General features: G+C 39.8%; 1 protein-coding gene across 1 annotated transcript in view; it reads left to right on the top strand.

The window, feature by feature from the left end:
* Positions 1-16,020, top strand: part of chsy1 (chondroitin sulfate synthase 1) — an 82,822-nt gene that overhangs the window by 14,201 nt on the left and 52,601 nt on the right. The window contains exon 2 of the mRNA XM_003225909.4: positions 7,587-8,082. Within this exon, the coding sequence (XP_003225957.2) occupies positions 7,587-8,082 (496 nt within the window). The remainder of the gene's footprint in view (positions 1-7,586; positions 8,083-16,020) is intronic.

Genomic DNA, 16,020 nt, shown 5'->3' with positions numbered 1-16,020 from the left:
TAATATTTTTGGGAGCACATTCATTTTGATAACCGCCACTCGACCTAGCAAGGAGATGTTTACATTTTGCCAATTCAATAAGTCTTTTTTAATTTCCTTCCATTTGTCTTGATAATTGTTTTTTAGTAGCTGTGCATTTTTTGCGGTAATCCAGATTCCAAGATATTTCATTTTTGTTACTATCTTAAACCCCGTTGATTCTTCTAATTTGTTCTGTCTTTCTTTTGTTATGTTTTTGGTCAAAATTTTAGTTTTATCCTTATTTATGAAAAAACCTGCTAGCTGGCCAAAACTTTCAATTTTATTGATCCATTTTGATAGCTGCGAACATGGTTCCTCAATGAAACATATAATGTCGTCGGCGAAAGCACGGATTTTGTATTCTTGGTTTCTTATTTTGGTGCCTTTTAAATGCTCGTCCTTCCGAATGTTCCTGATCAAAATTTCTAAGGCAAAAATGAAAATCAGGGGAGAAAGGGGATATCCCTGTCTTGTTCCTTTTTCAATTGGAATTAGTTTTGAGTGATGGCCGTTAATTAATAGTTTTGCTTCCTGTTTGGTGTAGATCGCCTCAATAGCATTTGCAAAGTAATAACCCATGTCCAATTCTTTTATGAGTAATTTAAAAAAAACCCAATTTAAATTGTCAAATGCTTTTTCAGCATCAATAGCTATTAGGGCGATTTCCTTTTGGTGATATGTTTCGTAATATTCAATGATATCAAGTACACATCTGACATTATCCTTCATGTGCCTGTTTGGTAAAAAACCTTTTTGATCATTTCCTATCCAATTATTCAAGAATGTTTTAAATCTATTTGCTAGAATTGTGGTAAAAATTTTGTAATCCGTGTTCAATAGTGAGATCGGCCTGAAATTCTTTACGTCCGAGTTGTTTGTGTTGTTCTTTGGTATTACTATTATGTCCGCTTGTTTCCAAGATTCTGGGATTATTTTTTCCTTTAATACTGAATTCATTATTTGTTTTAGAAATGGCGTGATCTCTTCGGCCAGAGTTTTATAAAGAATTGTTGTAAATCCATCTGGGCCAGGGGCTGAGTTGGATCTCATCATTTTTAAAGCTTTTTTAATTTCTTCGTCTGTTATATCTTTGTTTAGTAGTTCCCTTTGGCTTTCTGTTATTTTTTGCAGTCCTTGATTGCTCAGATATAGTGAGATTTCGTTTGGGTCTATGTCATTTTTTTGATAGAGTACCTTATAAAAGTCTTGAAATTGTGATATTATATCTTCATCTCTTGTCAAGGTCTTTCCTTCTTTATTGATTTTGATTATCTGTTGTTTTTGCGCTTTTTTATTTATTTTTCGAGCTAGCCAAGCACCTGGCTTATTTGCATTTTCAAAGCTATACTGCTTGATGAACTTAAGTTGCTTTGCTGTTTGCTCCATTTCCAAATTTCTTTTGTTATTTTTCAGTCCCATTAGGAGTTTGGCTAGTTCTTCTTCGTGGGGTCTCTCTTTTAGCTTTTTTTCAATTAGGGTTATTTCCTTGCTAAGTTCGTTCATTTTTTGATTTTTCAGTTTATTTCTTATCGCTTTTTGCTGAATAAAGTGACCTCTTAGGACAGCCTTAAATGTGTCCCATACAATATGGTCACTTGTTTCAGGGATCCAATTGAATTTAAAAAATTCTTGTGTAAGTTTTTTGCAATTATCTATATCTTCTTCTTTTTTAAGAAGATTGTCATCCAGTCTCCATTTTTTCATTGTCCTTTTTTGATTTATCTGCATTTCTATTGGACAGTGGTCTGACTTATCTCTGGGTAAGATGTTAATATAGTCTACTTTAGTGCAAAGAGAGTTAGACAGCCATACCATGTCAATTCTTGACCACGACCTGTGGCTGTGGGAATAAAAGGTATAGTCCTTGCTTTCCAAATTGTGAATTCGCCAGATGTCTTGGAGGTATAATTCCTCTTTTAATTTTTTGAAATTTTGTGGCATAAGTCTCGAGTTTGCCTGTTTCTTATTTTTTATCTTTTTACTTGTATCTAAGTTTATATCCATTATACTATTGAAATCCCCTAATATAATCAATTGGTCAAAGTCCGAATTGGTTAACTGTTTTCTTAATTCACTAACAAAGTGACGTTGAGGGCCGTTGGGAGCGTAGATATTACAGATGAGTATTCTCTGCATGTCTAGATGTATTAGCACTGCTACATATCTTCCCTCACTATCCTTAAACTCTAACGTAGCTGGGATATTTTCGTTAACATAAAGTACTACACCCCCTTTTTTTTTTTGGTCTGAGGAACAGAATTCTTTTCCAATCTTTCTGTTAATTAACAAGGCCTCATGTTTATACGCAATGTGTGTCTCTTGTAAGGCCACAAAATCATACTTTCCTTTAATTAATTGATTGAACAAAATTCTCCTTTTATTTGGTAAATTAATTCCATTAATATTGTTAGAGTAAAATTTCAGTTGACGTTCCAATTTACATACATTCCTGTCCGTGTTCATCGTCTGCTTCTTTCTTCTTATTCCTTTCTCTGTTGGTAGTTACTTCTTCTTCCGTTATTATTTCTTCCTCTGTTGCGTTTTTTTCTTCTTCCTCGTCTTCTCCTCCCACATCCGACATATCCGAGGCAGGCCTAGTTTTGGTTGTCCTGGAGTTAAGAGCCAATGGAGAGAGATGCCTTGCTCTTTTTGGTTTTTTCCTTTTTGTTGATGGAGGAGTTGTATCTGGGGAGTGTTTTACTTTGCCTTGTATATGTTTTCTATAAAAGTCTTTTGCTTTGTCTTCAGATGTAAGCCAATATCTTTCTCCTTCCAGTGTTACCATGATGCCTTCGTTTCTTTCCCATCTGAATCTAATCTTTTGCCTTTTCAATTCCTCCGTTAGGAAGAAATATTTTTTCCTTCTAGTTAAGGTTAGTTGAGGGAATTCTTTTAATACTATAATCCTTCTTTCTTTGTAGTTCAATGGGTTACGATTGTTTCTCAACAATACTTCATCGCGTATTTTTTTCCTCACAAAATGCACAATCACGTCCCTCGTGGCCTTGTTTCTTCTTGAAAAGTTCGTTTGTATTCTGTAGACCTTGTCTAGCTCGTATTCGATGAATTCTTCGGATTGGGATAGCAACTTGGCTAGTAGTTTGATAATGATTTGTCTAATGTCTTCATTGGTTTCCTCTTGAATGTTACGGAATCTTAATTGAAACTCTTTTTCATGTTGTTCCGTTTTTTCCTGTAGTTTCTCCATTTTTTCATTTTTGGCTTCTAGTCTTTCTAATTTATTTTGTAGTTGCGTTTGAGTCTTGGTTAGCTTTTGATTTTCCAATTTCAAATCATTAATATCCTTAAGGGATTTAATCATTTCTTTTTTCAGCTGTCCAATATCTTCTTTAATTTCTTTTTTCATGTCCATCATTTCCTGATAGAGTTCTCTTTGTTGTAAATTTTGTTGGTCCAGTTTCATCTGTGATTGTTGTTGGTGTTCTTCTTGTCTTTCTGCTAATTTCTGAATCTCTCGAAGGATATCTTTGAGATTGACCTCCTCTGTTTGAGACGGTCTTCTCACCAATCCTCTGTTGTCTTTTATGTCCTTGTCGAATTTGGTCTTGGGAACCGCCATGGTGAGGGTTGCGTTATTTTAGATGAACAGTTCGTCCTTTGGATATTTAAAGGAAGAAAAAAGAAAGAGAAAAAAAAAAGAAAAAAAAAAGGAAGTAAGGGATGTAAAAAGAAAATAGAAATGTAACAGAGAGATAGTGAGGACAAGCCAGAAGAGGCTGGAAGAAAGAAAAAGAAAAAAAAAAAAAAAAAAGAGGGGGGGAAAAGAAAGGGCTAACTTGGGTCCTTTAAGTCGCTGTTAGCACAGTCTGCTTGCCGCCAGGTTTCCAGATAGCATCTGCAAGCGCCTCCTGCTGTCCTTCGTCTTCCTATCTTCTTGATTGGGCTTTATCTTCTCCTCTTTCTTCCTCAGCGGGATTTAGAAAGTGGCGGACCAATCGCGCTTCCTGGGCAGCTGAGGTTTTCCCTTCTCAGGGCAAGATATGAAGTTCCTTTTCCGGTTTATTACCGCCACTCTCCGCCCCTTTTGATCCCGCGAGAATTCCGCTGTTACCTCACTGGCACACAGATAAGGACACAGATGAGGAGGACTCTACTGTATATAGACTAGGATGTTTCTCTCTTTCTGGCATTTTTGTGGGCATTTTGCTTTGGTTTGGTTTTTTTTGCTGGATTTGGGGAGGAGAAAAGGGAAGGAGTCCAGTTCCTGGAAGTAATTTCCTAAGAATGAATGAAATATTTTTTCCCTCTTGTTTGCTAGATGCTTGCTGTAAATAGTTGCCTTGTCTGCCTGGTTTTAAAAGTCAATGACATTGAAAGAGAGGGAAGAGAAGCACACAAAGTGTGTCAATATATGGGAAGGAGAGCAAATGTTTCCTAAATTGACTGATGATACAGTAGAGTCTCACTTATCCAACGTTCTGGATTATCCAACGCATTTTTGTAGTCAATGTTTTCAATGCATTGTGATATTTTGGTGCTAAATTCGCAAATACAGTAATTACTACATAGCATTAATGTGTATTGAACTACTTTTTCTTTCAAATTTGTTGTATAACATGTTTTGGTGCTTAATTTGTAAAATCATAACCTATTTTGATGTTTAATAGGCTTTTTCTTAATCTCTCCTTACTATCCAACATATTCGCTTATCCAACATTCTGCCGGCCCGTTTATGTTGGATAAGTGAGACTCTACTGTACCACATTCCGGTCTTCCAAAGTGGGTTTTTTCATAATATTCCAAGGACCAGGACCATGTTCATATCTTTTTGCCTAAAATAAAGTCATTCTTGCTTGGAGACTTGCCATGCACCAGCAGAATCATAGAATACTAGAGCTGGAAGAGACCACATGGGCCATCTAGTCCAGCCCCCTTCTGCCATGCAGGAAAAGCACCATCAAAGTTTGAGTCACACTGGTTTGGACTGAAATATAGAAGATATTTGGGTGACTGGCTGTCCTTTTTGGTAGCCTGGCTGCTCTTTTGTAAAGATTATCTTCGAAAACCTGTCTTGAGGAATCTCTAGGACCTCCATGGAGACACTAATGTTCAACTCTGGTGGTGGAAATTGGCCCTACATTGGCTCTGAACGATATAAAAGGTAAAGGTTTTCCCCTGACGTTAAGTCCAGCCGTGACCGACTCTGGGGGTTGGTGCTCATCTCCATTTCTAAGACGAAGAGCCGGCGTTGTCCGTAGACACCTCCAAGGTCATGTGGCCGGCATGACTGCATGGAGCACCGTTACCTTCCCGCCGGAGCGGTACCTATTGATCTACTCACATTTGCATGTTTTCGAACTGCTAGGTTGGCAGGAGCTGGGGCTAATAGCGGCTGCTTATTCCGCTCCCGGGATTTGAACGATATAGAGATAATCAAACTCACAAAAGCGAAACCTGAGAAAGTTGAGGGCCAATGCGTCAGGTGCCTCTGGAGGTATCCAGGAGGTGGTACCGAAGGGTTTTAAGGGGCTGGCAGTAAACTATAACTTCTGATTTGGTGTCATTTAAATTGACAACAGGCTCAAAGTTAAAATAAATGAGCTTTTGGAGAAACAAGGCTTAATGGGTATGGTGACTGCAGCAGAGGGGGAATTCTTTCTCCCCAGCCCTTTCAAATTCTTTTGAAAGTCCCATTAAATGTGTCCTTCACACCTAAAGTGTCTGAATTCCCACATCATCAGCATGTCTTGGGTAAATTTAGCATTCACGTGCTAAGGACCCTTTTTCTTATGAGTCAGTTGCAGATCTTTAAAAAAAATCTGGAGTAGTCTTCATTAATCAGTACCGTATATACTCGAAGATACTTGATTGACCACATTATCTCCAGGATCCATATAACTGTATAAACTCTGGAATCCACCAATATACGCCTTTAACCAGGGAGTTATCCTTCTTTGTTACCATTGACATGGAACTTTGATTTACTTTGAATGACTGATTTTGAAGAAGAGTGTTACAAACCTTGAGAATATTATCAAGACTTTAATAAGACTACTTTATGTACCAATAATTATATTTGTTGAAATTGGACATTGGATTATACGTGGTTTGTTATATTGATATTGATACTATACATAAGTCTACCATTATTCATTGTGTAAACCACAAGAACTGAGTTATGGTCAATCATAATATATACTGTATATATTCGAAGATAAGCCGAGTTTTTCAGCCCTTATTTATGAGCTGAAAAAGCCTCCCTCGGCTTATAATCGGGCCAAGGCCAAGGCCAGCAAGGAGCCTGCAGGCTATTGCTTGCAATATGTGATCTATTTCTCTCTTCTCCTCCCTTATCAGTGTGTTTACTTTTCTAAAGCCTCCCGCTCTTAATCAAGGGATTGTTTTGAAAAGAGAAACACTCTTGCAACTCAGGAAGAAGAAAAATATATATTCATTAATCTTATGAAAGCATTTCCCCCTGAAATATTTGTTAAACTCTCCTACAGATATATAGGCATTAACCCCTTGCAAGCTTTTGCCATCTCTGTGTACTTTTATATGTGTATCTATCTATATACATTAATTTTATATATGAATTTCCCCTCATATGTTTGCAAGTCTCTGCAAATATCTATATAAAGAGAGATGTCTGGATAGATATGAATATATTCTTACTTACCTATATTACAGGAGGGAAATGCACACACACATACATAGAGGGGGGGATTTGCAAATGTTTCAGGGGGAAATGCATATGCGAAATTAGTATCTATAATTATAGATCTATATCTAGCTCTGCATTGTTTATATAAGCATTGAATGTTTGCCTGTTACTATGTTGGAAGCCGGCCTGAGTCCCCGTGGGGAGATAGGGTGGTATCCAAATGAAGTTTTATTGTTGTTGTTATGTTATTGTTGATACCATAGTTTTTGTTGCCCCTACTTTTCTACTTATAGAGCTAGTTTATTGTTTTTCTTTGAAATACGGTAAATATTCAAAAACATTTAACCTACTGATGCCTCGATTAATGAAATTTTATAGGTATCTATTTTTATTTTGAAATTTACCCGTAGCTGCTGCATTTCCCACCCTTGGCTTATACTCGAGTCAATAAGTTATCCCAGTTTTTTTGTGGTAAAATTAGGTGCCTTGGCTTATATTCGGGTCGGCTTATACTCGAGTATATACGGTAACCTACTGATGCCTTGATTAATGACATTTTATTGGTATCTATTTTTATTTTGAAATTTACCCGTAGCTGCTGCATTTCCCACCCTCGGCTTATACTCGAGTCAATAAGTTATCCCAGTTTTTTGTGGTAAAATTAGATGCCTTGGCTTATATTCGGGTCGGCTTATAACTTGAGTATATACGGTAAACTACTGATGCCTTGATTAATGAAATTTTATTGGTATCTATTTTTATTTTGAAATTTACCCATAGCTGCTGCATTTCCCACCCTCGGCTTATACTCAAGTCAATAAGTTATCCCAGTTTTTTGTAGTAAAATTATGTGCCTCGGCTTATATTCGAGTCGGCTTATACTTAAGTATATACGGTAATTGGAGGGCTTTCCTAATTGTGTTTGGTCTTTGCTTTGCAGGACGTGGGCCAACACCATTCCTGGCAAGGTCCAGTTCTTTTCCAGCGAGGGTTCGGACACCTCCCTTCCCATCCCCATCGTGCCCCTGCCTGGTGTCGATGACTCCTACCCGCCTCAGAAGAAGTCGTTCATGATGCTCAAGTACATGTACGACCACTACCTGGACAAGTACGAGTGGTTCATGCGGGCGGACGATGATGTTTACGTCAAAGGAGACAAGCTGGAGAACTTCCTCCGCAGCCTGAACAGCAGCGAGCCCCTCTTCCTGGGCCAGACGGGGCTGGGCACCACGGAGGAGATGGGGAAGCTGGCCCTGGAGCCAGGAGAGGACTTCTGCATGGGGGGCCCCGGCGTGATCATGAGCCGCGAGGTGCTGCGGCGCACGGCCCCCCACATCGGGGAGTGCCTTCGCGAGATGTACACCACCCACGAGGACGTGGAGATCGGGAGGTGCGTGCGGCGCTTCGCAGGGGTCCAGTGCGTCTGGTCTTATGAGGTACGTACAGCAGTCCGCAGGCAAACCGCTGCTTTCCTTCCAGGAGAAACATTTGAAAGCGGGCTACGTAGCCACCTGGAAAGCAGTGCAAAGTCCCCAAGTTACAACAGGAAGTGAGAGGAATCTTATATATTACTAGCTGTGCCCAGCCATGCATTGCTGTGGCGAAGTATGTTGGTATGGGAAATAAAGTATTGAGGAATTGGTGGTAGTTAAGGTAAAGGGTAAAGGTTTTACCTTACATTAAGTCCATTACAAATGGGTTATATAGCTGTGTGGAAGGGCCTTGAGTCTACACTGCCATATAATCCAGTTAAAATCAGATAATCTGTATTTTATAGGCAGTGTGGAAGAGGCCTAAGTGAGGCCTAACTCTGCCTGTCCCCTGGGCTGAATGGGTTGCTGGGAGACCAAGTGGGCGGAGCTTAGCCTTCTAACTGGCAGCAATTGGATAAAAACAATTATTCCTCTCCTTCTAATTAGGACTTTATTTTTGTTTTGTTTTTGTTATATGAACGTAGTGGCATAGATGAGGGGTTGTGCTGCCAAGTTTAGTGTTTCTGGGATGTGTAGTTTTGTTGTTTTGTCCTAGGGCGAAATTTCATTACTTTTATATATATATATATATATATACGAGGGTTATCCAGAAAGTTCATTACGTTTTGGAATTAAAAATAAACAAAGTATAGGAGAAAACATTTACCATATTCAGTTGATAGCCAGACTCAAATACTAGTTCTCACCATAGTCCCCATTGAAATCTAGGCAGTTATCATAGCGATAAAAGTGTTTGAAAAGTCCTCCCCTCCGCAACATTCCCGCCTGGCTTGTGTCCTGAACCAGGCTGGCTTCCCTTCCCTCAGCTGTCAAGTGCTGTGCTCAGCTTTCCACTGATCGCTCTTTTGTTTTGCAAATGCTTGCAAGGAAAGTTTTTTGGGACAGGAAAGGTGTGCTTCTTGCAAAACCTTAGAGCAGGGGTCCCCAAACTAAGGCCCGGGGGCCAGATGCGGCCCTCCAAGGTCATTTACCTGGCCCCTGCCCCCAGTTTTATATTTTTATATCAGTTTTAATAATATAATATTGTATATACATATAATATTGATAGAAATATTACAATGTAATACTAATAATAATACCATATAATAATATTAATTATATATTATATATTACATGTAATATTACTAATAATATTACAATATAGTGGTATAATTCAATATAGTAATATATAATGCTAATATTGTTCTATGCTAATAATATAATATATTGTATATAGATATAAATCGTAAGCCGCTCTGAGTCCCCTTCGGGGTGACAAGGACAGGATATAAATGTAGTAATTAATTAATTAATTAATTAATTTTGACTTAGGCTCGCCCAAAATCTGAAATGACTTGAAGGCACACAACCACAATAATCCTAATTAACTTGACTATCTTGTTGGCCAGAAGCAGGCCCACACTTCCTATTGAAATCCTGATCGGTTTGAGTTGGTTAAAATTGTTTTTATTTTTAAATACTGTATTTTTCTTTCGTTGTTGTTGTTGTTTTTGCACTACAAATAAGACATATGCAGTGTGCATAGGAATTTGTTCATTTTTTCTTCTTCAAATGATCATTCGGCCCCTCAACAGTCTGAAGGATTGTGGACTGGCCCTCTGCTTTAAAAGTTTGAGGACCCCTGCCTTAGAGCATCTGAAAAACAAAAGAGTGATCCAGGAAGATCCGCGGAAAGCTGAGCGCAGCACTTGACAGCTGAGGGAAGGGAAGCCAGCCTGGTTCAGGACGCAAGGTAACGGCGCTCCATGCAGTCATGCCAATGGCCACATGACCTTGGAGGTGTCTACGGACAATGCCGGCTCTTTGGCTTAGAAATGGAGATGAGCACCAACCCCCAGAGTCAGTCACGACTGGACTTAACGTCAGGGGAAAACCTTTACCTAACCTATTATAAAATTATTGTTAGTATTATTATATTGCTATTTTACATATATACAGGCCAAGGTCCCCAAGTTACAACAGGGAGTTGTGAGAGAAAGGAGTGCAACCCTGGGGGACTTCCAGGAAATCTGTTTTCCGATTTCACAGTTTTGAGTTTGGGAAGTTATGGCTAAATTTGAACCTAGGAAATACTCATCTCTGCTGTTAATTCCCTGCATCCCATTCTGTTGTTTCTGATTTGTTGGGCCTCAGTTCAGGTAAGGGTTCGTTGCCGCTCAATAAGCTCTAGATTGCTTTAAGCTCTTTAGCGCAAAGGAAGTACCCAGAGGGTAACTGAAGGAGAAGCTGGCCGTTTCTCCTCCTGTTATTGGCATTTTGCTGAAGACAATGTCCTTGGTGGGTCGTGTGTTCTGGTCGCGGAATCTGTATATGAGAACTCGCAGACTAGAATTGGATTGGAAGGTGAAAACAAGAGTATATGTGGCTTGCCTAATAATCGACACAACTCGTGTTGCCATGGGATGGAGCACGAATGCATAGACAAATCTGAACAAGGGGTGTTGGGTTTGGCGATAGGCTCACTATTCAGGGCAAAGGAAGCATAAACACTGGCCTGTGCGATCAATGAAAAAAAGTTTCAATAATTACTAAATTAGTGAATCGTTTCTGAAGTGTTTCTAAAACATCGTTAGTGGTCTATATCATAACTATAATGATATAACAAAATGTTTGTTACTTTTCGGTAAGTAATTGCACAAGGAGAGGGAGCTTCTGAGTCTCATTTCTCCCCTCGCTGCAATAGTAGAACACATTTACCACTCCTATTCCCACCTTCCCCCAAAGTTTCATTCAATGATTTTTGGGAATTTTTAAAAGCTTATATCAATAACATTTTTTAAAAAACGCAAGGGAGATCTCTTTGAATTTCTCTTTTCAATTTTTTTTTCGTGTCAGGAGCAACTTGAGAAACTGCAAGTCGCTTCTGGAGTGAGAGAATTGGCTGTCTGCTAGGACGTTGCCCAGGGGATGCCCGGATGTTTTGATGTTTTACCATCCTTGTGGGAGGCTTCTCTCATGTTCCGGCATGGAGCTGGAGCTGATAGGGGGAGCTCATCCGCGCTCTCCCTGGGTGGGATTCGAACCTGGCAGCTTGCAGATCAGCAGCCCAACCTTCAAGTCGCAAGGCTTTAACCCACTACGCCACCGGGGGCTCCTCTCTTTTCAATGATACAACATAACCGGGGCATAATTGCCCCCAAGTTTCAGAAAAATGTGCACATCCACTGATTTTTAGGGAATTTTAACCAACAGTATTTTACTGGAAGATCTCAGGGGCTACCCAGTCCAACCCCCTTTATTCTGCCAGGCAGGAAAATCACAGTCAAAGCACCCCAACAGATGCTCATCCAGCCTTTGAAATTAGAATAACAACAACAATAATAGGAAGCCTACTAGGTCAAACTTGGAGTTACTGCCTCTCAACTTTGCCTGCTTCACAGGGTTGATTCATCTCCCAACAATCCCCTTTTATCTCAAAATCACTTTAGAGCAGGCATGGGCAAACTTTGGCCCTCCAGTGTGTTGGACTCCAACTCCCACAATTCCTTAACAGCATCAGGCCCTTTTTTTTCCTTCTCAGCCACTTAAAGACAGTGCTGTAGTTCTTCGATTGCAAGACGCATCCTAATTTCAACAAAAATATACAAGATACACCTGTGATTCTAAGATGCACCCCATTTTGAGAGGTGTTTGTAAAGGGAAAAAGTGTGTCTTAGAGTGGAAGATATACAGTAGTAAATAAGGAGAGGGTGAACACTCCATTCAGTTTGTCTATAGGTTGGATGACTGGGAGAAAGAAAGAGGGGAAGGCTTTCGTGAGAAGATGCACCGTTAATCTGCTTCTAGTTAGTTAAATGACCTCTCATAAGAGACTAAGCTGTTGGAACTGAGAGATTGTCATTGTGTCCAAATTCAGCACACAATGGCTATGAAGTTGGGATGCTATGCAACAAAGACATAGGTACATACAGACATGGTGTGCAAAGTCAGCAGCTGTTGACCGTGCGGTGGGGATGCTGTGAACCATGTACATAAATACATGTACATGGTTCATCATTCAATCTGTACAAATCTACCATAATCCAAAGACATGATGCTTGTGAAACTCCCAAAATAAATAGCAGATACCTTACAGTGGTCACAACAAAATCCCAATTGCTGTTTAAAATGCAATTGCTCCCAGTCTCTGCGAGACTAATAATACAATATTTGTTAATGTGGGATTTGTGTATTGGTAGTGTTTAAATGAAATTTGTGTCTAGCATGTATTGCATCATCCAGGAAATGCTATAGTGTGTGGAGAGTTAATTTGGTAAGAAGCTGTATTGACCTTGGATATGTGTCTGGAGCAAGATAGGAGTGTCCAGACTACAAGTGTGTTTGTATATAGCTGATTGCATCAGATGAGTTCTGTTCTGCTTGCTGAGAAGATCTGTGCTGTTTGTCTAGAGCGAAAGTCTTATGTCTATTGTCTGCAAGTCTGTTTGTCTTGTCCAGTAAAACTTTGTACATACTTTTTACATCGTCTCTGATGTTCCTTCATTCTGCGCTCCACTGACGTCATTCATCTGCTGCTACGCTGTGCGCATTACTCTGACAATATTTTCAGCACAAGGAATAGCAAGTATCGAACCAGACGGCCAAGTGTTCAGGACCCAGGTCTGAAACGTCCTTTGTCTTCATGTTATTTATTATTTATTATTTATTTACAGCATTTATATTCCACCCTTCTCACCCCGAAGGGGACTCAGGGCGGATCACATTACACATATAGGCAAACATTCAATGCCTTTTTAACATAGAACAAAGACAAACAAACATAGGCTCCGAGCGGGCCTCGAACTCATGACCTCCTGGTCAGAGTGATTCATTGCAATTAATTGCAGCTGACTTGCTCTCCCGCCTGCGCCACAGCCCGGGCCCATGTTGCCATGTTGAAATGTTGCCATTTCATCATAAGGCATAATAACAGAGAACCATTCTGTTTTCTTGTTTCTTATTTAGTTTCTTCCTCTACTTGGTGGGCTTGTAATACAGAAAGTGGTCAGCCAGTTCCTATTTCTGCATGATGCATTTCTTAGCAGTGTGTACCTAGGATTTTTTTTTCAATGTGCAAACTATTTCTAGAGTTGGAAATGGAAACAAATGGCTGGCAGAGAACCTGCTTAGAAATAAACCTCTGTGGTTTACAGTGGTGCGGGATTCCCGTTCTGCATGCACCGTTTCTTCTTCCTCTGAAAGTGGAACCGTAGGATATGACTGGGGTGGAAAGTCTCCTAGTAAACAACCCTTTGGCTACCAGGCTGAACCCATTCACTTTCCTGCAGCCTTCCAGGTCTCCTCATCCACATTGTCCTTGTCACAGTCTTGACATCGGTGCTGGAAACTTAGCCATCTTTGCACTGATTTTTTTCCGTGTCAGGCGCGAGTTGAGAAACTGCAAGTCGCTTCTGGTGTGGGAGAATTGGCCCTCTGCAAGGACATTGCCTGTATGTTTTACCATCCTGTGGGAGACTTCTCTTATGTCCCTGCATATGAGAAGCTGGAGCTGACCAATGGGAGTTCACCCCCCTACCCAGATTTGAACTTTTGGTCAGCAGTCCTTCACAATTTTCAGAAATGTTATGCCTCTGGTTGACAGTATGAAGTAGCAACTTGACTATTAGAATAGGCTTTTTCTCGTTTTTGGATCCTTGCCTGGAAACGCACTGGTTGACCTTTGGCCATTCTCTCACCCTAATGGGGAAAGGAACTGGCCAACATCTTCTGAATCCATCCTGCCAAGAAAACCTTGTGATCGGAAGGATAGCCATACGTTTGGAGTTGGCTTGCAGTCATATAACCGCATATATTGGCACAAACCCCAATGGTGCTTTTCATTAGTAAATAATGTAAGAATCGGGTTCAGATACTTCCTTGTTCAAAGTACTCTGATTTTAGCAAATTATTTGGGGTATTTTCTGTGTTTACTCTTAATTTGGGCTCCTTTAAGTGTCCACAGCATTTCTAGCTGTAATTTCCTTTGTTTACAAAGCTTCTCTGAGACCCCAACGGTGTGAACTTTCTGAACCGCCAGCTGGAGCCGTCTTAAAATCCTGCCAAGAATCCTAATTGTCTAGAAGGGAAGGGATTATTTCCTTGCATTTTGGGAGACAAAGTCACCTTGACGCTCCTGCTTTGAAAGCTGGAATGTTGCTTGTTTTGGTTGGGTTTTGTGGGAAATTGTAAAGCATTTGTGTTGTTGATGGCTTTCATGGCCAGAATCACTGGGTTGCTGTGAGTTTTCCAGGCTGAATGGTCATGTTCCAGCAGCATTTTCTGTTGACGTTTCGCCGGCATCTGTTGCTAACAGCATCTTCAGAGCTCCTGTTGGCAGGGAAGCAAGTGGAGAGTGTGTGTGTGTGTGTGTGTGTGTGTGTATGTGTGTGTGTGTGTGTGTGTGTGTGTGTATATATATATATATATCTACCTACCTGTGGAGTAATGTCCAGAGTAAGTAAGAATCCTTGTCTCTTTGAAGCAAGTGTGAATGTTTCAATTAGCAAGCTTGATTAGCATTGAGTAGCCTTGCAGCTGCAAAATCAATCAGCGACGATATCTGCATAAAGATAGCCTGGCTGTTGTTGCTTGGAGGCACCCTCTGTTTGGGAAGTGTTAACTGATCTAGTTTTTCAATGAATATCTCATCATCGAGACTCAACCAATTCAATATAGTTCGTGCCACAAAAACGAAGTTTCTGGAGAAGAACAACTAATTTTAAAGTAAGGACTGCACAATGAAACAGAAAATAACCTTTTCAAATCAGGAACAGGAACATTTTTCAAATTTTGTTACATAGTGTTATGGAACAGCATGTGCCTCCAAGGTATGAAGTCCTTGAAGTTCTGTTTCTTTTCAGGATATGAAATGAATTCTGAAACAGACTGAATTGGGCCAGACATTTGTGCCAAAGATCACCTGTTTTCAGTAACAAATTGCTGTTGCGCCTCGTAAGTGCAGAACTCTGGATGTGAGTGAAAAAAGGGAATGTTTTTGAAGAACTTCCTTTAAACAATAGTCCTTTTTTGATCAGCCAAAGTCCTCTTAGCAGAATGCCTTCCTGAAAGGAAGTACAGAGTTACTTTCTTGAACAATAACAGTGAAAGTTTTTCTTTTATTGGGTTGGATCTGTAATGCCAAACTAGCATGGCCGATAGCTAAGATTGGAAAGAATGGAAATATATATATATATATATATATATATATATATATATATATATATATATATATAAAATGATCAGAACGTGTTCTGTGTACAGAAACCCCGATGGAAAGAATCCTGGATTGATAAGACTTTTGTCAAAATGGTTGCAATTAAAGAAAATCCACACATGATGGTTTTGCATAGAAAACAGGCTTTTCTGTGCAAGAAACACTTTTGTCCGCATAGGAAAAAAATAATGTTTCAGTGTAGAATCATTCAGGGCAAAAGAAAAGGTGCAAATTTTGAGCTAATTTGCGAATGAGTTGCAAAAATCTCTATGTAGTTTGCTGAAGTTTTTCTTGCTATTCATTGAAAATTGGTAAGTTAGTATTTCGTCAATGCTCTCAGGGCTCTTTTCAGTCCAGCTTGAGTTCTGGAGAGTAGAACTGTATTGTCTGCATAAAGCAGGCCCGGGCTGTGGCGCAGGCGGGAGAGCAAGCCAGCTGCAATTAACTGCAATGAATCACTCTGACCAGGAGGTCATGAGTTCGAGGCCCGCTCGGAGCCTATGTTTGTTTGTCTTTGTTCTATGTTAAAAGGCATTGAATGTTTGCCTATATGTGTAATGTGATCTGCCCTGAGTCCCCTTCGGGGTGAGAAGGGTGGAATATAAATGCTGTAAATAAATAAATAAATAAATAAAGCAGGGTGGATAGATGCCTTCCTGCTAGTTTTGGAGGGTAGAAATCCAAGCTGT

This window comes from Anolis carolinensis, unplaced genomic scaffold, assembly GCF_035594765.1.
Source record: "Anolis carolinensis isolate JA03-04 unplaced genomic scaffold, rAnoCar3.1.pri scaffold_11, whole genome shotgun sequence".
Classification (NCBI taxonomy): domain Eukaryota; kingdom Metazoa; phylum Chordata; class Lepidosauria; order Squamata; family Dactyloidae; genus Anolis; species Anolis carolinensis.
The sequence above is the reverse complement of the archived record's forward strand: the minus strand, read 5'-3'. Positions and strand labels throughout refer to the sequence as shown.